Source organism: Octopus sinensis, linkage group LG2, assembly GCF_006345805.1.
Source record: "Octopus sinensis linkage group LG2, ASM634580v1, whole genome shotgun sequence".
Classification (NCBI taxonomy): Eukaryota; Metazoa; Mollusca; class Cephalopoda; order Octopoda; family Octopodidae; genus Octopus; species Octopus sinensis.
In genome coordinates, this window is record NC_042998.1 from 175,313,093 (window position 1) to 175,337,555 (window position 24,463).

At 36.6% G+C, this 24,463-nt stretch overlaps 1 protein-coding gene across 2 annotated transcripts in view; it reads right to left on the bottom strand.

The window, feature by feature from the left end:
- Nucleotides 1–1,428: 1,428 nt before the first annotated feature.
- Nucleotides 1,429–24,463, bottom strand: part of LOC115229036 (major facilitator superfamily domain-containing protein 6-like) — a 28,822-nt gene continuing 5,787 nt past the window's right edge. For both annotated transcript variants that reach the window (XM_036500462.1, XM_029799466.2), the window contains exon 2: nucleotides 1,429–4,609. In XM_036500462.1, the coding sequence (XP_036356355.1) occupies nucleotides 2,638–4,542 (1,905 nt within the window). In that variant the 5' untranslated portion in view covers nucleotides 4,543–4,609 and the 3' untranslated portion in view covers nucleotides 1,429–2,637. The remainder of the gene's footprint in view (nucleotides 4,610–24,463) is intronic.

A 24,463-nucleotide genomic window follows, 5' to 3' on the forward strand; every position in this document is an offset into this window, starting at 1 on the left:
AATAAAAGGCACCCAGTATTCTCCGTAAAGTGGTTGGTGATAGAATGAAAATTCAGCCTTAGAAACCATACCAAAACGGACATCTGAATAAGATATGGTCCTCCAACTTGTTGAATCATTCAGTCCATGCAAGTATGGAAAGTGGATATAGAATAGAAAAATATAAGTACACCATATTCAGCTTGTTTGTTTCCACTGTAGCCAATACCAGAACATTTGATCTTACATGAACAGCAAAGGAGAAATTATCATGCCCCTCATACTGTACAGCATGCACACAACCAAATGCAGAATGATAGAGTATACACTATAGGTATCAACTACACTGCAGTAGAAAATGACATAACTTAAAACATTCAACTTTCTACTGCTGTGTTATGTTTGTGCAATCATAGCTTATCAAGGTTACCCAGCAAAAACATATTTTATTAGATCTGTTCAAAAGTGCTTATTTATGCATATTATCATTTAACATGCATGTAAAATTAAGTTTCTATAATACTCTGTGCATATGTCTTCTTACAATTACAATTACAATCAAGCTTTAAAAAGGAGTGATCTGTTTGTAGTTTATTGAAGTATATTTTAGAAAAATGTGATTAAAAAAAAATTGTAACTTCTAGCATGTTACATTGTCAGAATAATCTCTTGTTTAGCAGCAAAAATTCTCATAATTTTCCTTAAATCCTCACATTTGACTCATCTTTCATATTGTGTATACTTCAACTCCAAATTGGACCATCTGTTGTTCTGCCTTGAAAGTTGCAGAATCATTCTACCAATTAAAAATACAAATATTTCTTCAGTTATTTTGCTATCTTTGAAAAACTTGTACTTACCACTACTCTGGCAATTTCTGTATCAAAACAAAGACATAGAAAGAGTATATTCTTATAATTTCCTAAATAACATTTAGCTTTCCTTATATTTGCATTTTCAACTACCTCCAAATTCAAACTGGCAGCTAATTCTTTGGTTCTAGTTCAGTTTCTGACTTAGCAGACAATTTTAATACATAGCTCTGTTCCTACTAAAATCATCAAATTACATGTCAATAAAGGTGCACCTACGTGATTCATCACTTTTTCATGTAAAAATAGCTGGCCCTGTCATCATTTGTCTGTCTTCCATTCTAGCATGGGTTGAACACCAAGATCCACTGTCTACTTTGGCATGGTTTTTACAGCTGGGTGCCGGAGTGAACTGGCTGCTTTTTATGTGGTACCAACACCAATGAGGTCTGCTTCAGCATGGTTTTGTGGCTGGATGCCCTTCCTAATGCCAACAGAGTGAACTGGCTGCTTTTTAAGTGGCACCAGCACTGGCAAGGTTACTACATAACTTGCAAGACAAAGATCCTTCAACTGAGAGGGGGAGTGGTGTTGAAGGAGATGGCTTTGTGCCAGGTAACAGAATATTTTACGGGGTTTTTTCTTTCTTTTGTGATTTTGCTTGAAATTAGAAATGAATACATTATAGGGTTTTAGAATATGTTATTGCAATATGATATGTTTCTAAGTTAGTACAAGGCCAGCAACTTTGAGAGGAGTAGGGTTAGACAATTATATTGACCCCAGAGGAATGAAAGGCAAAGGTGAACTTGGTAGGATTTGAACTCAGAACATAAAGAGCTGAAAGAAATACGAGGGATTTTATCCAATATACAAATGATTTTGCCAATCCACCACATTCTGTTATACTATATAATGCAACTAATATTGATATCCATACATTAATAATTAGTTTCTTCTAACTCACTGTCATTCAACTATTACTGAAATTAATGTTTTTACGGGATTTTTTTTTTTTCTCTGCTGATATTTTAGAGATTTTGTAGTAAATCAAAATGCATTTTATGTGAATTAATGATCTCCAATGTGTTATATATTGGAGAAGAAAAAAATTTGAAAGAATTTGGTTGTTCTTGATATTTATAATATCTGATAAAATTTAACAAGAATTCGGCTCTTCTATTACATCTAATCTGACTTGCTCTCCAGTTCTGTTATGAACCCTCAATGTACAACCTATCAAATTCAAATGATCAAGTTAGTTTTTGTAGTTTTTATACTGGAACTGACCTTCAGATGTTCACCAGAACCAATGACTTTTATTCAAGTTTACCATCAAAACTTTATGGTTTTAACATTTGATATGACAGAAAAGATTTTATTAACATTATGAATGAAGTTATTACTTCGTTTTTTTTAAAGATTTTACCTCATCATGAAATAAATCAAGTGAAATTGCAAGGGAATATATGGATATATCCATATATAAGATTTTGAGCAGTAAGTTATACCTGAGGTTTTGTTGCATGTCTTATGGATGAGTATAAAACAATAAAAAGTAAACATACAAAAGAAACACAACAAAATCTAAATGTCAACTTGTTACACACAACCTCTATACATTTTTATACAAATATATATCAAATACTGAAAATGGTTTATCAACCTCCCACTGTATATATGAGTGAATGAATGTTTATATTCATAAAAATATTCTCATGTGTGATTATATACATACTTGCATATCAGATAAATACATACATTCATGTAAAATAAATAATACATAAAATAAATGTAATTATAATGTCTGAAAGTTTCTGATTCACATCTTCAATATTGGATGGTTTCAGTTACTCTTCAATGCTTGTTCTAACCAATCAGCCTCCACAGCAGATGAATCATCGCTGTTATTTCCTTCATCCATCTGCAGTAAACGTTGGTAACGAACTGACTTTTCACGTGGCATGTACTTTTCAATAAAGAAGAACACTATGCACCATACTAAACAAATTCCTGCAACAACACGGAAAAGGACAGCAATTCCATAACTGCCCACAACATAACCAGATGCAATACTTCCAGCAGAGAACCCAATTCCAAAATAAACAGAAGACAAAATATTACGAATAGTGCGATCAACATCAGGGCTGATATTAAAGATAGGGTTGCTGAACACAGCATACCACAGAGTGGTGTGTGTTAAAGCATGAAACACTTCGAGAGGAAGGAAGTACCAAGGAGAATAGACAAAGCTGTAAACAAAAACTCTTATACTGCAGAAAACCATTGAAAAACATGTTGTTCCTGCTGGACCCAAGTATCGTACCAGATAATCTCCATAGAGTAACACTGGTATTTCTGAGAAAGTATTCACAAGTATGCATAAACCCATAATGGTTTCATTGCTTCCAATGTCTTCAAGGTACCAAAATAAGAAATTGCTTATAGTTGAATAAACAGCACCCATTACAAAAACTGTCATCATATACACAAAACCATGACAGCCAAAACATGTTACTTCAATTCCTTTCCTGTGGCGTATTGCAGGAACGCACTTTTCAAATGTTGGTGAAGGAAACACAAAAGAGAAAAACAATGAAATAGTGAGAAAAGCAGCAAATGCAAAGCAGTGTATAAGAATGTGGTTCATATGTACAGGTAGTTGGCACTGAGTATGGTCAACTAGCATCGCAACTCCAGTAGGCACCAAGAGGAAAGCTAAAGAACTCCAAATACGGTGTGAGCCATATTTTTCAAGTATATCTAAAGAATCAAGAAGATCATACCAACAGTCATCAGAAATTTTTTCTGCAGCGGAACCAAAGATCTCTCCAATTAATATTATTGTTAATAATATAAAAAAGACTTGAGTCTGTTCATCTCCCTTTACATTCTGAATCCAAGCCTTGATGTTTTGCCACATAAACTGCATATTCCAAGATCCATTTGTAGAATCCATTGTTGTTGATGTTTCAAGAGGACTGGTTGCAGATTGTGGCTGAACATTCCGCTTTACCCACTCCTGTGGGGCCTTGCTTGCTTTCAGGTGTGTATCATAATTTTGTAGACTTCCATTTAATACAGCAGGTAATTCTGTACTTGTGCTCCAATATTTATTTAATTTTTCACTTTCAGACAGGGTCTCAGTCGACAGAAAATACTTATCTCTTAAGATATCAGAGTCTGTTGCATTAGTTGTTTCTGAAACATTTCCACTTGAAGTCTTAGAATAAAGAGGATTTGTTACCAATGTTGAGAAATAGTCTGTTATATTAAGATCAGGTTCTTGTGTCTCATTGTTATTCATATAAATGTTTGGAAATTCAGTAGTTGATGAAAAGATTTGAGTTACATTTTGATGAGATTTTGAAGCTGATAGTGTTGCATTAGAAGCCAGCATATGCTGTTTAGCCTCTAGTAAAAGACAATTATCTTTTAAAAATGTGTCTATAGAACCAGATACTAGCCAGATAGAAAGGTTTGTAGCTAACATCATTATTATTGAGAAAATTAAGAAGAGGCGTCTTTTTTTTAATTTTATGGAGTATTTTGTCCATACAGGAACCCAAATAAATGTTGAAAGCATTTTTGCAGCCATAAGGTAACCTGTTTGAGTGGCACTGAGGCCAAGATGTCTGTAAAACAGAGTAAGAAAAGGAAATAGTGATGCCTTGGCCGCTGCAAAAAATAAATGGAAAACATTGAAAATAAATATAGCCCGAGGGAGGTTGATAGTGTTTGGATTATTCATGGTTGGTGGAGCTAATGAAGCTCAAGATTCATTGGGATGATCAGGAAATCATGGCACTGAAGGTCAACTGGAACCATCATCAATTTGGATATGAAAAAAAGAACAAAAGAAAAAAAATTAGTGAAATGAATACAATTGAATTCAAAAAAGAAACTGAATGGAAGTATGTCTATCTTCAATTTTATCACAGGCGTTTGGTTAAGGTAAAAAAAAAATTGAAAAAAAAAAAACAAAAAAAAAAGTGTTATGAATAATAGAACAAATGGAAAAAACAGGATTTGTTCCAAGACAACCAAGTTGTCCTGATTATTGTGGATGGTCACTGGAGCACACTTTTTCAGTCCAAGCAGAATCTTTGACTGATCGCTGTCACGTGTTATCACAGATAACACTGGTCACAAATGAGTGTACCATATTACCTGGATTTGTGATAAACAAGGTTAGATGTATCATTATGTTTTTTGTAGTTGTTATATATCTTACTGGTCTGCTTTGCCTAAGCTGATACAATGATGTAAATCATATTTGATATATTACTTTGTACTGAACTTCTGTAGATTATCAGTTTTCTAGTAGCTATCCTATCAGATTTGTAGAATATAAACATTCTTAAAACATGAGGTTCCAATTGCTGTTCTGAGTAAATTACGGACAGAAACTCCCTCTGTAGCTCAAATGTTATTATCCATTATATGAAATAGGAATCAGTTTTGAATCTCTTTTGAAGCAATTCCATTTCACTTTTGAAAAACCAGAACATCACAAATTATAGTTCCTTCCTTTGAGTGTTTCAGAATTCATATCAGCATAAGAAATAGTTTGTTAATTTAGATCAATGGTCTGCTTGATTTTGAGTTAACATTTTAAACTTATATTACTTAGGTTTTTGAAAAAGCCATGACTATCAAATAATATCATTGGATGGTTTCAGTTACTCTTCAATGCTTGTTCTAACCAATCAGCTTCCACAGCAGATGAATCATCGCTGTTATTTCCTTCATCCATCTGCAGTAAACATTGGTAACGAACTGACTTTTCACGTGGCATGTACTTTTCAATAAAGAAGAACACTATGCACCATACTAAGCAAATTCCTGCAACAACACGGAAAAGGACAGCAATTCCATAACTGCCTTGACAATCTGTGGTATTGTGTCTGCTGTATAAACTAATTAATTTCACTCATGTTTTTTTTTTATTTCATGCATTTTCAATTTCTCCTCTCCCTTAAATACAAAAACTTTGTTCTCAAAGAAGCTGTAATTGTGTTACCACTATTCAACTAGAACATGGAGGTAATCGACCAAAAATTTGGGAGTGGTCATGTTGACATGCAGTGTGTAACATGTGGACTTATTTCTACATGAATGTTGATGACTGGAATATTCTATAAATAGGAAATGAAACATCTGGTTTAATTCTTCCAAGAAAGAGCATAGAATCCAATATAGTTCACAATTTCCTATCCCTAATAAATAATCAATTTTCCTTAACATATAAATATCACAAGCTCTTCAACAACAATACAGTAAAGGTCATCTACAGCTGCTTCAATAATGTTGCATTTCAAATACCCAATGATCTCATGACTTATTACCTCCCTCATAACAGTATCTTCTCCTTCTGTGAAACTGACAAGCTGACAATTTCTGTGGACTACCCCTCACCAGCTCACTAGTTCTATGTTGCCAGAAACCCCATCAGCTCACTGAAATAATGGCACACAGCAGTGAGCTGTGTGCCATTATTTCCTGAAGCCCCAACTAATTCTCCATCCATTTGTTTGTTACCTGAAGGATTGCACATAATGAGTAGCACTAAACTGAATCATCAGATTCAAAAGAATGTGTGTGTGTGTGTGTGCAAACACACACATACATGCACATGTGCAGTTAAAAGGTGAGATCTGGAAATGCTCAAGGAAACACATAGTAGTGCTTGAATGATTTCAACTTAAACTCCAAAATGTTTGAGGACTAGGTCCACAGGGTAAAGAGTGTGTATATATTTGTGTGTGTGTGTGTGTGTGTGTACATATGTACACAATAGACATCTTTCTTTTCAGTTTCCTTCTACCAAATCCACTCACAAAGCTTTGGTTGGCCCAAGGCTATAGTAGAAGACACTTGCCTAAGGTGCTACGCAGTGGAACTGAACCTGAGACCACATGGTTGGGAAGCAAGCTCCATAACCACACAGCCACCTTTTAGAGAATTTATCACATCCTCATAACTGACACAATCTGCAATGAATTTGAGTGCTTTATTGGATACAAAATTTACAAGGGTGTGCAATCTATCAAAGTCAAGAATACTGTCAAGAAAATGTTCAAACATACATATTGGGTGAGGGTTAGATATTTATCATGATTACTAGAATAATTATGAAATTTAGCTTTGCAGTTAAAGGGTTAAGTAAGGGAGAGCATTCACCTATCATTTGACATCAATTAATAAAAAACAGAATCACAGCACCATTTAAAACATAATTTTAAAAAACAGTATATGGTAGAGTATACAGAAAATATTACATGAAGAAAATTGTAAAAATATTGACCAATTGTCAGTGAGTCAAAGAAAGAAACAAATTTTTTTCAAATAAATGAAATCAAACCTAAAAATTATGTTAGAGATTTCAATAAAGACATTGTGCTTATATATTATTGTGACATTACGTGAGTTACATAAAAAGACAAAGGTCCACATGCAACCAAAGTATTACAGATTATCCACAAATGTTTTAAACTATACAACTTAAAAATCAAAGGGTTTATAATGAGAATGCTTAATTACTTCACCCATGGACCATATGATTATAATATCTGTTGTATGACTGAATAGATATTTTATCTATGTAGCAAAGTGAGAGTTTACCTAATTCAACAGTTGTACACTTGTAGATAGTTTCAAATCAATAGTTTTCTTCAATGACCACCTGCTGCAAACACATGCCTAAGAACTTTTATTATGGATTTTTAGAATGAGTCATCAAAAAAAACAGCCATGTCAACTTCATATTTACTAATTCTTAACATTCGTATTGTTCCTGTTTCATGACCTCAATCACAAACAAAAAATAATATTGCATTATCCATTGCAAGAAGAATAAGCATGGTTTTGTACCATACAAAACATTTTTTCCAAGTTGCTAGTTTCTTCCCATCAAATACCAAAAATAACAATATAACATTGTATTATAACATCCACATAAATAATGGAAAAAAGTGTTACACACCTAGCTTTATGACTAATATTGAGATCACTTTATAATACATATAGTATACATATCAAACACATCATAAGAGAGGGTACCCAAAAGTAACCAAAAACTTTCTCTGTGGGACAAATGCATTGTAGTTCGGGCTTCTGCTGCAAGAAGTCACTTGATGTGACTCTCAGGCATCAGTCTATTGACTGGCATCATTGGATGAAGTCATACTGCTACGTGATTCGTCTTTGTTTTGCAGTGCTTCTCCCCTGTTCGTTGATTTTTGTGACGGTTGAAATGAAGAAACAGTGTGTTTCCATGAAATTCTGTTTTCTGCTGAGGAAAACGGTGGCTGAAACTGTTGTCATGCTTCAAACAGCTTATAAAAAAATAATAATAATGAAATTATTGTATACAGTGCTCCGGTGCACCACAAGGATGCTGTCATGAACAAAACAAGTTTATGAGTGATTTCCACGCTTTAGGAATGGTCATTTGTTGCTTGATGATCAACCTCATTCGAGGTGGCTGTCGACCTTCCAACAAATGAAACCATAGAAATTCATGAACTGATCTTGAAGGACCATCATCAAAAATTGACAAACTTGTTGATATGATTAGTGTGTCCTGGAGCTTCTGCCAACGAATTTTGAGTAAGGGATTGCGAATGAAAAGTGTTGCAACAAAATTTGTGCCTCGCTTGCTCAAAGATCAAAAGCAGTCACAATTGAATGCATGTCATGAACTGAAGGAAAACTTGGAAGTTGATCTGGTTCTTTTTTGAAAGGTCGTCACTGGTGACAAAAGCTGGGGCTACGGAATTTGAAGATGTGGAAGAGGTGAAGAAAAAATGATAGAGACGTTAAAAGGCGTCACTTTTCAAGAGTTCCAGTACTGCTTCAAATAGTAGAAAATGCATCTGAACCAATGCATTGCTTCAAATGGAGAATACTTTGACAGCAATAAAAGTGTAAACATGTAAAACTAAGTGAATAAAATAATATTGCAAAATTCCTGTTTCTTTTGGTTACCCACTTGTATATAAAATAAACATTATCAATCATCAAAAATAACAAAGGTAGCTTTAAGCAATATAAAACCAAAAAGGAAAACTTCAATTGTCATTAATTATGACTGACGATAATTTTCACAAAACCATTTTGCTGAATCAGCCACTGATTCATATGGTAAATACTATATACAGTAATCCCTCGCCAAATTGCGGTTTATTATTTAAGCTTATGTTGATTCCTCCATGGTGTTGTTTTGCATTTATAATAAAACTAGCAGTATCGCCCAGCGTTGCTCGGGTTTGTAAGGGAAATAACTATATAAGCACTTTTAGAGAGTTATAGCCAAAAAATAGCAAAAAAATGCATTAAAATGGAAAAAAATTATGGTAAATTTTTTTTTAAATCGTTGACTCATCGTAGACATTTTTAGAGTTACTTCCCTTATATAATAGCGAAAAAATGCATTAAAATGGAAAAAAATGATGGTAATTTTTTTTTTAAATCGTAGACTCATCGTAGACGCACGCTAATACCCAGAAGGGCTTGATATGAATCACGACTATAAGATACCTGGTTTTGGTTAAACTGCACCGCAAAATGTGGGAGTAGTTAGGAATCTAAATCGTAGGAGACAGACACACAACTTGACTTTTATATATAAAGATAAATATATACAAATTATAAGAATATAAAAAAAAAGATATACAGTACTATTTCTACTTTGTGGATTTTCACCTATTGCGGGAGGTTTTGGAATGTAACACCTGCGATAGAAGAGGGATTGTTGTACTGACAGTTGGGATTTAGCTAAACAATCCAGCAACGGAGTGGTCACCACTGAGGAGCTTTCATATGAAGCAAGAAGAGTAGTATGGTAATCTTGCTCACTGTGGGATGGTTATCTTCCCTGTCAGTGCATAAATATGTGCTCTCTGTAGCTATAAGGGCTAAAAGCTCTTATTTCTATCAATGTAGGTGCTACCCTGCACTGTCAGTCACAATTAGTGACAAATGAATTTTTCTTTTTTTGGCTTTATATTGTGTATATATTATTTCATATATATATTTATCGGTGGCACATAAAAAGCACCCACTACACTCATGGGGTGGTTGGCGTTAGGAAGGGCATCCAGCCATAGAAACATTGCCAGATCAGACTGGGCCTGGTGCAGCCTTCTGGCTTCCCAGACCCCAGTTGAACCGTCCAACCCATGCCAGCATGGAAAGCAGACGCTAAACGATGATGATGATGACATACACACAGATACATACACGCATATATAAGTGTACATGAATGTGTGTGTTAAACAGTAAATCACTTCCAAAAAGGAAAATTATGTCTGTCTTAGTAGTGTAGCAATATCGTTCCCTCATTGCTATCTTCACGGTTTGAGAAGAGTATTAAGAATAATCTCGTTCAAGATTACAAACATCTTCGGCTAGTTTAACATTGTTGCAAACACTAATCCGATTGGCTGACACATGGTCTCTACTACGTTCGCACCGCTGGTTGTCACGTGACACGATTTGCCTCCGCTTATTTTCGCGTCATTTGTTCCAAGCAGCCAATCACAGCTTTCCATTTCTGAAGTTCGTTTTGAGCCACATAAACCTTATATAAAGAAGTGTTCTCAGACAAATATCCATCTTTGGTTCAAGTCCTTCTCAGGGTGAACCTCTGACCACAGAGTTTGTCTTTGGTTCTAGTCCTTCTCAGGGCTAACCTCTGACCACAGAGCTCGTCTTAGGTTACAGTCCTTCTCAGGGCTAACCTCTGACCACACAGAGCATACTCGACCATGTTCCAGTTCGAAAGGCAGGCGACCACCATTAATACAAGATGTTACAGATACCTCTCATACTGTTACTGTGAAAATATCACCACGAAAAGAACGGTTACAGGATATCTATAACTAGAGAAAAATAACCAAGCAGAATATATAATGAAGACGCAGCAAAAACCAAGTGACAGACACAACTCATCGCCAAACATCGTCTCTATCTACTAAAGTTTAATTCGTACACAAGACAACTACAGATTCAACTATAGCGGTTAGGTGAAAATATCACCACGGGAAAAATGGCTACAGTTAATATATCTGGAAGTATATTCATATCAAGAGAAAGATAAAACACAACAAGTGATTCAATTAATGTTAACTACAAGACGCAACATCTTGATATGGAACTCTTACACTCTGTGTACCTCATAAACGGTAAATCAATTATCTGTCTTGAGTTCTAGTTCTTCTAAGAACTACCTTAAGCCATCTGCTACTACCTGTTGCTAGGCTGATACCAACAACATGAACTGTGAACCAAATTCCATTGTTATTTCTCTGGTCAGTACCTTTTATGCCTCACGAACATACAGACACAAAAACATGCTAACACTTACAAACTTCCAACCAATATGATTGTAAAATATGTAAAATAAATAACGTATATATCTCAAAAAGAAATCTTGTTGTCATTCCACTTGTGTTCTATTGCCACTGTATGTATTATATGGTCTGTAATATTTCATTAAGAATATGACCACGTGCGACCGTGTCTCATACACGATACGACCGCATGTGATCCTATTTTTATAGTAGCCTTGTTTTTTCTTCACAAAGGAAGTAATCTTCAATGAATTGTATCCCTTCAAGTTACTAACCATCACCACCAATATTTTTATCTGTATCAATATTATCATCAGTATCAAGAATCATTATCATAGTCATCTTCAACAGGTTGAGTCAACAATATAGTGCCCTTCCATTACAACTCATCTATGCAACTTTTACAAGATAGAGATTTTATAACTGAATGCAATTCTTATTACTAATTGATGTGGTTTGGGTCAGTGCTTCTCAAACTATCTGATCTGGCATACTTTTTTAATTTTTTTTATTTACTTGTTTCAGTCATTTGACTGCAGCCATGCTGGAGCACCGCCTTTAGTCGAGCAAATCGACCCCGGGACTTATTCTTTGTAAGCCCAGTACTTATTCTATCGGTCTCTTTTTGCCGAACTGCTAAGTGACGGGGACGTAAACACACCAGCATCGGTTGTCAAGGAATGCTAAGGGGACAAACACAGACACACAAACACAAACACATATATATACATATATACGACAGGCTTCTTTCAGTTTCCGTCTACCAAATCCACTCACAAGGCATTGGTCGGCCCGGGGCTATAGCAGAAGACACTTGCCCAAGATGCCACGCAGTGGGACTGAACCCGCAACCATGTGGTTGGTTAGCAAGCTACTTACCACACAGCCTCTCCTGCGCCTTATATTTATTTTGTAAACAAATAATACTGGCAGTTTTTTTTTCCCAATGTGCCAGGAACTGGTAATATTTATTAGTAATATTAATTTATACCGAAACAATATATATAATGAATATAATAAAAATTGACAATTTGTTTTATCTTATTCTTTTATTTGTTTCAATCATTTGACTGTGGCCATGTTGGAGCACCGCCTTTAGTTGAGCAAATCAACCCCGGGACTTATTCTTTGTAAGCCTAGTACTTATTCTATGAGTCTCTTTTGCCGAACCGCTAAGTTACGGGGACATAAACACACCAGCATCGGTTGTCAAGCCATGTTAGGGGGGACAAACATAGACATACAAACACACACACACATACAATGGGCTTCTTCCAGTTTCTGTCTACCAAATCCACTCACAAGGCTTTGGTTGGCCCGAGGCTATAGTAGAAGACATTTGCCCAAGGTGCCATGCAGTGGGACTGAACCCAGAACCATATGGTTGGTAAGCAAGACACTTACCACACAGCCACTCATGCACCTTATATTTATTTTGTAAACTAATAATACAATATTACATAAGCATTTTATAATGTTTCTTTCTTTTCAGGAAACTCGCTGCATATCGGCCACTGATAGCTCGCAGACTGGCACTGGTTCACAGATCACCACTTTGTGTAGCACTGGTTTAGGTAGCTGATGACTAGGAGTTGAGGATGGTGATGATGACAACGATATTGGCGGCAGAACCGTTTGCACGCCGAGTGAAATGCGTAGCCGTATTTCGTCTGCCGTTAGGTTCTGAGTTCAAATTCCGCCGAGGTCGACTTTGCCTTTCATCCTTTCGGGGTCGATAAATTAAGTACCAGTTACACACTGGGGTTGATGTAATAGACTTAATCCATTTGTCCCCTCTATGTTTAGCCCCTTGTGGGTAATAAAGAAACAGATATTGGCAAAGATGATGACGATGATGACGATATCAATGATGATGATGATGCTAATGATGACAATGACGATATCGATCCAAGTTTTATTAATTTTAGACACAGTGTTTTATCACCATCATACTGAACATATGTACAGTACTGATAGGCATGGTGCTGGATTTTGTTTGAGAGAAAATCTCTTCATAGACATGTGTTAAAAACAATACATATTGGAATGAGACGAACATTGTTCCAGCAGCAAGCCATGGGAATGCCATAGAGAACATGTCTTGCTCTTCTTGGGGCTTGTCAATGATGAGTACCCTGTAGTCACATGCCCAGATGAAACCTGTCACCCCTGTTGTATAGTGAACAGTGACTAATACTTTCACTAATACTGCAGCAAGCTTGCTGGGCTAAAATAAAAACATTTACAAAAACAACAACAATAACAACGTAGTATGCCACCCCACCCAAATAGCTCTCCTCTTGTTTTTGAGACACAAAAATGAACACAATGATGAACAGGCTTGGCCCAACCTCAATCACATAACAGTGTAAAATCAGTCATCGTCATCATCAACTAATGTTCACTTTTCCATGCTTGCATGGGTCAGATGGAATTTGTTGAGGCAGAATTTCTATAACCTGATGTCCTTCCTGTTGCCAACCTTCACCTGTTTCCAAGCAAGGCAATATTTTCCCATGGCCAGACATGCTTTCCACAGAAGACTGGAAATGAACAACCTTGCTTGTATGATAATGATACTCATTTACAACCATCACATGATATCTAGACAAGGACACACACACACACACACACACACATATGATGGGCTTCTTTCAGTTTCCATCTACCAAATCCACACTCAAGGCTTTGGTCATCTCTGTACTATAGTACAAGACACTTACCCAAGGTGCTGTGTTATAGGACTGAACCCAAGACCTCATAGTTGGAAAGTAAGCTTCTGAACCACACAGCCACACCTATAATGAACACCAATTAACTAGAGCACTTCTACAGCTTGTATGAGATTACATGTCTAATACATCTGTTTTATCTTTGGTCTTGGTCTGAAAATAGTTTCCATGACTAAACATTCCCAAAGAGTCTCTACACTCATTAAGGTTCTTCGTCATTAGGCACACAAAATATGTTTTGGGAATGGTTTTTACAGCTGGATGCCAATTTACACCACTGTATTAAGTGGAGTCAGGTTTAATACATTTTTGTAACAAAACCTTTCAAAATTATGACATAATAATTATTTAGATTTCCAATAATGAAACACAAAGAGAAAGAAAAACTAAGAACACAAAATGTCAGTAGTTTCAACGAAAATTTTTACTGTAGTAATGGACATAAGGCCCCACTATACTGCTTAGCAACCATGTGGCTTTGGGTTCAGTCCCACTGTGTGACACCCCTTGGGCAAGTATCTTTTGCTATAGCTCTGGAATGACTAATATTTTGTGAGTGAATAGTAGATGGAAACTGTGTGGAAGCTCATCATATATAGATATGTTTATATGTATGTGTGTGTCTTTGTGTTTGTTGTCCCCACATACCATTTGACAACTGGTGTTGGTTTGTCTATGTCCCTGTAACTTAGCAGTTTGGTGAAAGAGACCAATAGAATAAGTACTGGATTTAATAAATAAATTCTGGGTTGATTTGTTTGACTTAAACTTTCAAAGTTGTACTCTAGCATGGCCACAGTCCAATGATTGCAACAAGTAAAAAGTGAAGTAATCTATATTCAATAATGAAAACATCAGAATAGTATCGTTTCACCTTCTGAAAACTTGAACTGCTGTTTCAGTTTTTTAAAGATGAAAATATTAATTACAATAGCACACAAAATAATTCTTTTTACACTTATTTTTAGGTACATTGTCAACATTTGGTTTGAAAACATTATGGGGAAATTGGAAGAGTATTCACACTTATTTTACATCATTTTCCATCTCCACTACCCATTTCTTTGTTCTCTCTCACACTGTCTTTTTGTCTCACTTTCTCACACTTTCTTCCTCTTGCTGTCAACCAGCCTCTCTCTCTCTTTCTCTCTCTCACTCACTGAGATGAAAGGAAAGAAAGAGATACAGAAAGAGTGTGACAGACAACACCTTTATTAGTTTATAATGAAGAGTAACAAAGAGAGAAGTTTGTAAGATCAAACAAATATGAATGTCTCATCCCTATCACACTTCATTAATCAGCCAACAATTCACTAAAGTGTTAGGATGGAACACTTTCACTCCATATATATAGGTTTCAAATTTTGGCACAACACCAGCAATTTTAGGGGAGCAGGGAGAGGGTACTTCTTTTTTCAACTCCAAATGGGTGAAAGATAAAATTTCAGCAGCTTGGCAGAATTTGAACTCAGAATGTAATGACAGACAAAATGCTTAGCAGTATTTTGTCCGGCATGCTAACAATTCTGCCTGCTCACTACCTTTCTACATATGTATATGAGGAAGCACTCTGTCGGTTACGACGACGAGGGTTCCTGTTGATCCGAATCAACGGAACAGCCTGCTCGTGAAATTAACGTGTAAGTGGCTGAGCACTCCACAGACACGTGTACCCTTAACGTAGTTCTCGGGGATATTCAGCGTGACACAGAGAGTGACAAGGCCGGCCCTTTGAAATACAAGTACAACAGAAACAGGAAGTAAGAGTGAGAGAAAGTTGTGGTGAAAGAGTACAGCAGGGATCACCACCATCCCCTGCCGGAGCCTCGTGGAGCTTCAGGTGTTTTCGCTCAATAAACACTCACAACACCCGGTCTGGGAATCGAAACCGCGAGTCCGCTGCCCTAACCACTGGGCCATTGTGCCTCCACACATATGTATATAAATAGTGATTGAAAGTGGTGGGGTCAGGAATCAAGGTGATTACATCAGTCAGCACTCCTGTGAATACCGGTTAACAGAATGTATAAGAAAGAAATGATGCTCTATTCAAAGAAAGTGGTTTACACAAAATGAAAATCCAGGAAGGTTTGAAAGTTGTGCAGTATAATATAACAAGAATAAGAATGGAGGTACTAGTATCGCAATTATTCTTTAATTGCAACCATTTGAACATATAGGTCAAATTAATCATTTAACAATGTAGAAAACCGTGATTCTGTAATATTAAGTACAGCCAAGGCAGAGGCTTGTAGAATTGTTACTGCACTGGGCAAAATACTCAGCAGCATTCTATCCATCTTTATGTTCTAAATTCTAATTCCATCAAGGTCAACTTTGCCTTTCATCCTTTCAGGGTTGATAAAATAAGTACCAGTTGAGCACTAGGGTTGATGTAATCAATTTATTCCCTCACCCAAACTTGCTGGCTTTGTGCTAAAATTTGAAGCCAACTCATAGTCATTTCTTCATCACCAAATAAATAAATTAATACCTGTATTATTTACTCAGGAATTAATACCTGTATTAAACTATTTATTCAATCATGGAAAATGAATATTGGTTAAATTTGATATTACATAATCATCAAGTACTAGGGTTGATGTAATTGACTTACCCCATTCCTCTGAAATTGCAGGCCTTGTGTCAAAATTTGAACCTAATATAACATTATCCTTATTTTCCACCTTGTTAAATGATTTATCTGCTCCATATATTTTTGAAATAGTTGTAGCCAAAGAAAAAATGTGATACCAGTACCTCCATCCTTTTCTTGTTTCATATATATATATATCAATGTGATCACCGTGATCGACCAGACTATCAGATGTTGCTACACATCGCTGGTCACAATGCGCTTTGCATTGTTTTAGCCTTCAAGTGACGCCACCTCGCTGGCTAAGCGAGCAGGCCAACAGAAGAAAGAGTGAGAGAAAGTTGTGGTGAAAGAGTACAGCAGGAATCACCACCACCCCCTGCTGGAGCCTCATGGAGCTTTAGGTGTTTTCGCTCGATAAACACTCACAACGCCCAGTCTGGGAATCGAAACCGCGATCCTACAACCGCAAGTCCGCTGCCCTGACCACTGGGCCATTGTGCCTCCACACATATATATATACATACATATATATCACATTACCATCATTTAACATTGTTTTCCATGCTGGCATGGGTTGGACAGTTTAACAGAAAGGTTGTTCAGGTTCCATGTCTGTTTTGGCATGGTTTCTACGACTGTGTGCCTTTCTAATGCCAGCCACTTTACAGAGACAAAGTGTACTGGGTGCTTTTATGCAGCACCAGTATAGGTGCTTTTTACATGGCACCAGCATTTATGAGCCTGCAAGATTAGGAATGCTCAGCTGGAGAAGGTTGCAAGGGCAGCTGCACTTTTACTCAGCTTGACATGCTTTTTCAAGCACAGCAAACTGCCAGGAGTCTCGGTCCCCTGTCATCCCCTCTGTGAGTCCCAAAGTTTGTAGATCCTTATATATATATATATATATATATATATATAATATATATATATATATATATATATATATATATATATATATATATATACACATATATATATAAAATTGAATAAGGGTAGAAATTGATATTAATCAATTAAAACCAGTGGCCTAGCATATTAAAAAAATCCGAAGATTAAAATAATTTTTACATACAAAATTTAAATTTTGTATGTATATATGTATGTAATGCTCTCATATACCTTTAATTATTTGAAATCTTCCTGCAAGAAAGGAGCTGGTTTCTAACAAAGGTACAAAGCTCCATCATTGGAATGTAGATAACAAAAACAGATTCAGAATTTGAACTTGAGTAAAGTCTTGCATATTTTTACTGTTCCACTTACAGATTGTATTTGCAATGTGTGAGTTAGATGGTTGAGTTAGATGGTATCCAGCCCTGTGTTTGCACTTAGTAGAAGTTTTGATGGATGGATGGATGTCTATTGTACCTGTGTTCTTACAATACTTCTTTACTCTTGTGAGACCCAGGTGATTTACAAAAAACATTTAAACATATCGGAGCACTTCTACCTGCACTCCCTGAGATTGATCTTGGACATTCACTGGATCTTACATGTTCCAGACACAGAGGCGCTGGAACAAGCTGATACATTCAGTAAAGAAGCTCATAGATACAAGCACTAACTTCACAAGGAAGGACATCTGATACAGCTGGACAATAATTGTATCTCCAAACAGATGCTTTATGGGGAGCTGGTCGAAGGAAAATGGGCTCAGTGAAAACTTGAGAAGCATTTCAAGGACTGAGTCAAAGATTCACTGCCACGGTTCAATCTTGACCTTCACAACTGGGAAGTACAAGCTGGCAACAAAAACAGGTGGAGAAAATAAATTCATAAAGGATGTCACTCAATAAGCAGAGCAAGGACCAAACGAGCTGCCTATAAGGAAAAGGAGGTAGAATTAGCCACCTCAAGAGTCACACTGACAACCTGCCAATAGATTATGTTCAATCTGTTATTGCAGATCCACTTACCTATGCTGTAAGCAGTAAAGACTGTGAGAGCCGCTTTGGACTCATTAAACATTTGAAAACCCATAATGATTCTCCACCTGAGATGCCTAACTGTCAGGTTGAAAACATAGATTTAGTTTGCAGTCTTTGTGGTAAACTCTGTAAGACTTTCACCAGCTTCAGGAATTTACTGTCGATCTCATGTTTGCAGGAACAATCAGTTATAAGTCAACCTATCAGCAATGGTTGTGCTCATCTAATGATTAGACAGCCATCATGTATGTATGTAACTTTGTGTCTGTATAGCTGAGTTGTTGATAACAGATTTATTAATAGGCGTAGGAGTGGCTGTGTGGTAAGTAGCTTGCTTACCAACCACATGATTCCGGGTTCAGTCCCATTGTGTGGCACCTTGGGCAAGTGTCTTCTACTATAGCCTCGGGCCAACCAAAGCCTTGTGAGTGGATTTGGTAGACGGAAACTGAAAGAAGCTCGTCATATATACGCTTATATATATATATATATGTATGTGTGTTTGTGTGTCTGTGTTTGTCCCCCCAACATCGCTTGACAACCGATGCTGGTGTACTTACGTCCCTGTAACTTGGCGGTTCGGTAAAAGAGACCAATAGAATAAGTACTAGGCTTACAACGAATAAGTCCTGGGGTTGATTTGCTCGACTAAAGGCGGTGCTCCAGCATGGCCACAGTCAAATGACTGAAACAAGTAAAAGAGTAAAAGAGATATTCAAATGTATGTGTGTACGTGAGAGAGAGTGTGTGGAGAGGAGTGAGTATTTGTTGATAGGGATATAATTCCGTATTTGCATGATGTAACTAGTGAGAAATTTGGCAGCTATATCTAACAGATTGAAGAGGTTTCTGCATTGCATAGACAAAAAGTGACATGAATTTCTCCAGAAAGCTAGATTATAAGTTCAGTAGAGCAGTTATAGATAAAAATGATAGAACGAGTTTATCAAACATGGTATCACAAAGCTCAATCCCACCACCTATGTTGTTCAACCTCAATATATATGACATAACTCTCTCACAAACAATCTATACATAGCACCCTATGTGGGCAATATCTTTATATATAAAAGTCAAGTTGTGTCTGTCTCCTACGATTTAGATTCCTAACTCCTCCCACATTTTGCAGTGCAGTTTAACCAAAGCCGGGTATCTTATAGTCGTGATTCATATCGAGCCCTTCTGGGTATTTTTTCCCATTTTAATGCATTTTTTCGCTATTATATAAGGGAAGTAACTCTCTAAAAATGTCTACGATAAGTCAACGATTTAAAAAAAAATTTACCATCATTTTTTTTCCATTTTTAATGCATTTTTTTGCTATAACACTCTAAAAATGCTTATATAGTTATTTCCCTTACAAACCCGAGCAACGCCAGGCGATACTGCTTGTCAGATATACATCCACTCACAGCTTACCAGAAACAGCCCATAAATTGATTTATTTAGAAAAAAAAACATTAGCAATTATACCAGTCATACACAACATTCTGTGTGTGTGGGTAGTCATATAAACATCAATATAACATGCATATACACTTAGAATTATGCATCAACAGGATGTACTGCAATTCATATTAAGGTATAACCAAGGCAGCCAGTTAGCAAAGTCACCAGAGCATCAGATAAAATGTTTTGCAGTTACCATTCAGCTCTATACACTCTGGCTTCAAATCCATCCGTGGTCAACTTTTCCGCTCATCTTTCAAGGTCAATAAAAAAAAATGACCACTTCTGTACAGAGTACAATCCTCCTATTTCTCTCTCTCTCTCTCTCTTTCTTTCTGTTTGTCTAATTATGTTTCTCTACCACAAAGTCCAATCTTTGTTGCTATGTGGTGATTTGTGTGTGTCTCAATGACTCTGAGAGCTATGCCAATGGAGTGTAAACTCGTAGTAGAGCCTCCCATGTTGGACAAGTCAAAGGATAGGGGCCAAACTAATGTGAACCACCTTTTCCCAGCAGTAAAAATGGATTCACATAGGATCAAAACCTTTACCTAGAAAAAAAGCAAAGTTACAGAAAGGATCAATGACAATTCAAAACCAATGAGACCTGTGAAAGGAAAGCCTTCTCCCAGGGAAACATAAGACAATCGGCTGTGGTTGGATTGGAAAAGAATGGAGTCTGTCAGGTCAAAAAGTGCCCAAGACATGCCATATGTCATGATGGTACCCCTAAAATACTATCAAGAGTTAAGGGCGCATGGCAAGGCATGGTATTGTTATATACAACTGATGTCACTCAATAGCCTTCAACCCATGCTAGCATGGAAAACGGATGTTAAACGATGATGATGATGATGATGATGAATATTATAGATCAACTAATTGCATATCTAACTATTCTACAATGTTGTTATAGGTTGTTTAACAGATATTATTCAAAAAAATGTAGCACAAGTTAAACCAAAGAGTCAGTTCTTCAGTGGTATAAATGAGATATTAATTGCTTCAAATTTTGGCACCGGGCCAGCAATTTTAGGAGGCGGTGGTTAGGCAATTACATCAACTCCTGTACTTGACTAATACTTTATTCTATCAACTCTGTAGGGATAAAAGACAAGGGTAACTCCAGTGGAATTTGAACTCAGAACATAATGAGTTGGAAGAAATACTACTACGGTATTTTGTTAACATTCTAGCAATTCTGCCAGCTCACTGCCTTCAAGTGAGCTAATAATAATAAATGCTGTATGATTAATTGATGGTGTATTCTGTTTAAGATATTATGAATAACTTCAGCCTAACAAGGAGGAAGTTAGTGGTCCATGTCCTGTCATTAATACTGTTTGATTTCCCATAGCAAAGACATTTAACACTCCAATAAACTTGTCTATCAAGCTGTAAATAGCTATTTCAAGATAGAGACTACCCAACCACTATGTCCTCCACTAAGAAGACAAATTCAGTGTCTTTCATTAATTTGCAGTGTTGAGTTCAACTTCCACAACTATAAGTTGAAGAAGGTTGAGCTGTATTAGACAGAACTGGCCTATCTAATATCTGCAAGAATTGAAGTCTTCAGTAGTGTGCCCACCACTTAATTTTTACGGCTATGTTTGTAGAAAGCATAAAAGAGACAAAAATTCTGTAGAAGTATATTAGTAACCTACTAAGTACATATAGCTTTGATTGATGGGCCAACCAGGAAGCCTTGACAGTCACTTAACCTGCTAGAAATAACAGCCAAATATTTCCCTACACTAAACCCCCACTATCTTAAATGGAAGGACATTGCTTACACATAGTGATACATCTAGAAAGGCAGGAAATATGAGATACTTAGGGCTACTTGATCAAGGCTGACTTGAGTCTAAATTTAAAAAAAAACACACCTTAATTGAGCTCATTATGGAGCATTTTGTAACAAAAAAAATAGCAACCAAATTCCTTTCAAGTCACACCCATAGACGCTATCAGTACAAAGATTTGCCAGAATAAAAATGGTTTCCAGCAAGCTTTACTTGGATTTATAGGAACACCCATTCACCAGATCAATGCAAGAGACCATATTACTGGTTTATAAATAAAACCTTCTTGTTAGAATGTTGGAAGCTCAAGACAGATAGGTTTCTGAAGAATTAAAAAATGTACATACTGACTAATAGACACAAAACTCCTCCTTGTGTATGAAGAAGAAGATTGTAAAGTTTAAGAAACCTGATAATGTTTTCAAGGCTGGAGTGTAAAAACTTGAAATTCAACAAGAAAATACGCTGAAAAGGAAGAACAGATAGGTGAGAAGTGATAGAGGAATTTTATCCTTGAACTTGGGTTCATTTTGTAAGAGATTAGAGGTTTCAACAGTTAATCAAAGTTCGGTCTGAGATAACACATGTCATAAAAATAATAAGTGTGGCTGGGGGGAAGGGGGTGCTACTGTTTAACTTAGGATCAAGTAGTCATGTGATCAAAGGCATTCCAGTCATGACCATCCTGGCTTTTTTGTATATCAGACAGTGTATCTAAAAGAATATTATCTTATGTATCCCTTTTTAAGATAGTAGGATATGACATTAGAGAAATTTGGCTGTCATTTCTAACAGACGGAGTGTACATACTGGTTTCCTTAGTTGTTTGTGATTTGAGGCAGATTTAGCTGCTATTTCTAACAGTTTAAGCAGTCATGTAGAGGCTCACACACTGACTCATGATTTGAGGGAGATTTGGCTGGGTGCTTTTATGTCACCGACACAGGTGTTTTTACATGTTACTGGCATCAACCACAACTACAATTTCACTTGGCTAGACAAGTCTTCTCAAGCACAGCAAATCACCAAAGGTTGTGATCACTTGTCATCACCTCTGTGAGGCCCCACATTCAGAGATCATGCTTCACCACTTTGTTCCATGTCTTCCTGGGTCCACCTCTTCCACAGGTTTCCTCCACAGTAAAAGATCAGTACTTCTTTACACAGCTGTCCTCATCCATATGCATCACATGACCATACTAGTGCAGACATCTCTGTTGCACACCACATCTGATGCCTCTTATGCCCAATTTTTCTCTTACACTCTGCCGTACATGCACACTGACATTGCACATTCAGCAGAGCATACTAGATTCATTTCTTTCAAGCCTTCACATGTCCTCTGCCATCACAACCTATGTTTCACTGTCATGTAGCATGGCTGTTTTCACACAGGCATCACACAATTTGCTTTCACTCTGAGGGAGAGGTCCTTTATAGCCAACAAAGACAGAAGCTCTCTGAACTTTGCCCAGCCTATTCGGAGTCTTATTCTAGCAGCCAAACTCTTGGCTGCTAACTTAGTCACCTAGGTAACAAAAGCTACCAACTACTTCTAGGTATCTCCCCTAGCATTTGATGGAGTCTATTTTCTATATATTTTTATAAAATATATCCACTAAATTCTAAATAGATATTACATGATGTATTAATTCACTATAATAAGTAATGGTTATGCAGTAGCACTGACAGAGGTTTTCCTTGGTTTGCACTGCTGAGTTAAATCTCTCATGTATGGAAAAGTTATCTCCAAGAGAAGATGTGTATCCCATTTGCTTAAACTGAAAACTATAGCAAGATGGGGTTGAGGATGACAGTTGCTCTACATGCGGGTTTGAAAGGATTCAAGATTTCCTCTGGTTTATAATATCTCTTAATTAAGGTGAAGGGTGGTGCTGAAAGTGTCTTTGCTCCTAGGCACTGTGGACCCTTACAGAAATTAGAAATATGCACCAGTTCTGTCTCACGAAGGATGAAATAACATTAGAAAGATTAATTATAACAGAAGTAAAAAAAAGAAAAATATAAACATCAACAGCCTTGACTGTGTGATAAAAAGCTTGCTTCCAAACCACATGGTTCCAGGGTTCAGTCCCACTGCATGGCACCTTGGGCAAGTGCCTTCTACTATAGTCTCGGGCTAACCAAAACCTTGTGAGGGGATTTGGTAGACAGAAACTAAAAGAAGCCCATCATGTGTATGCATATTTGTGTACCCCACCACTTCTTGACAGCTGGTATTCGTGATTTTAAATCTCCTGTAACTTTAAGGTTCAGCAAACGAGATCAATAGAATAAGCATCAGACTGAAAGGTAAGATAATTACTGGGGTCAATTAATTTGACTAAAATTCTTGAAGGTGGTGCTCCAGCATGGCCACAGTCTAATGACTGAAACAAGTAAAAGAAAAGCCATACAATTAACAGTGTCAGACATTTCCCCAATATCGTTGATGAAATATTTAACTGCTGAGTAGAGGTCTGTGAAGGTCATTATCACATATTTAGTTAGTAAAAGGGCAAACAGATGTGCCATCTGTGATTGGCAGATAAATTTCAAACTAGGAACTGTTCAATAATCCTCTTTTCAACTCAATCTTCCATTGTGTGTGAACACATGTGCATGTATTATCTAGACGCCAATCAATTTTTTTTTTATAGCTGTATTAAAACATATAAATTAGACTCTCTATTTTGAAAGTGTGTAATAAAAATGGGAAATCACTTCTGTTTAATAGGTTTCTATTACTAGTTCAAGCTCTCTCACATTATTTATGCTGCTAATTCAAATTCCGCCGAGGTTAA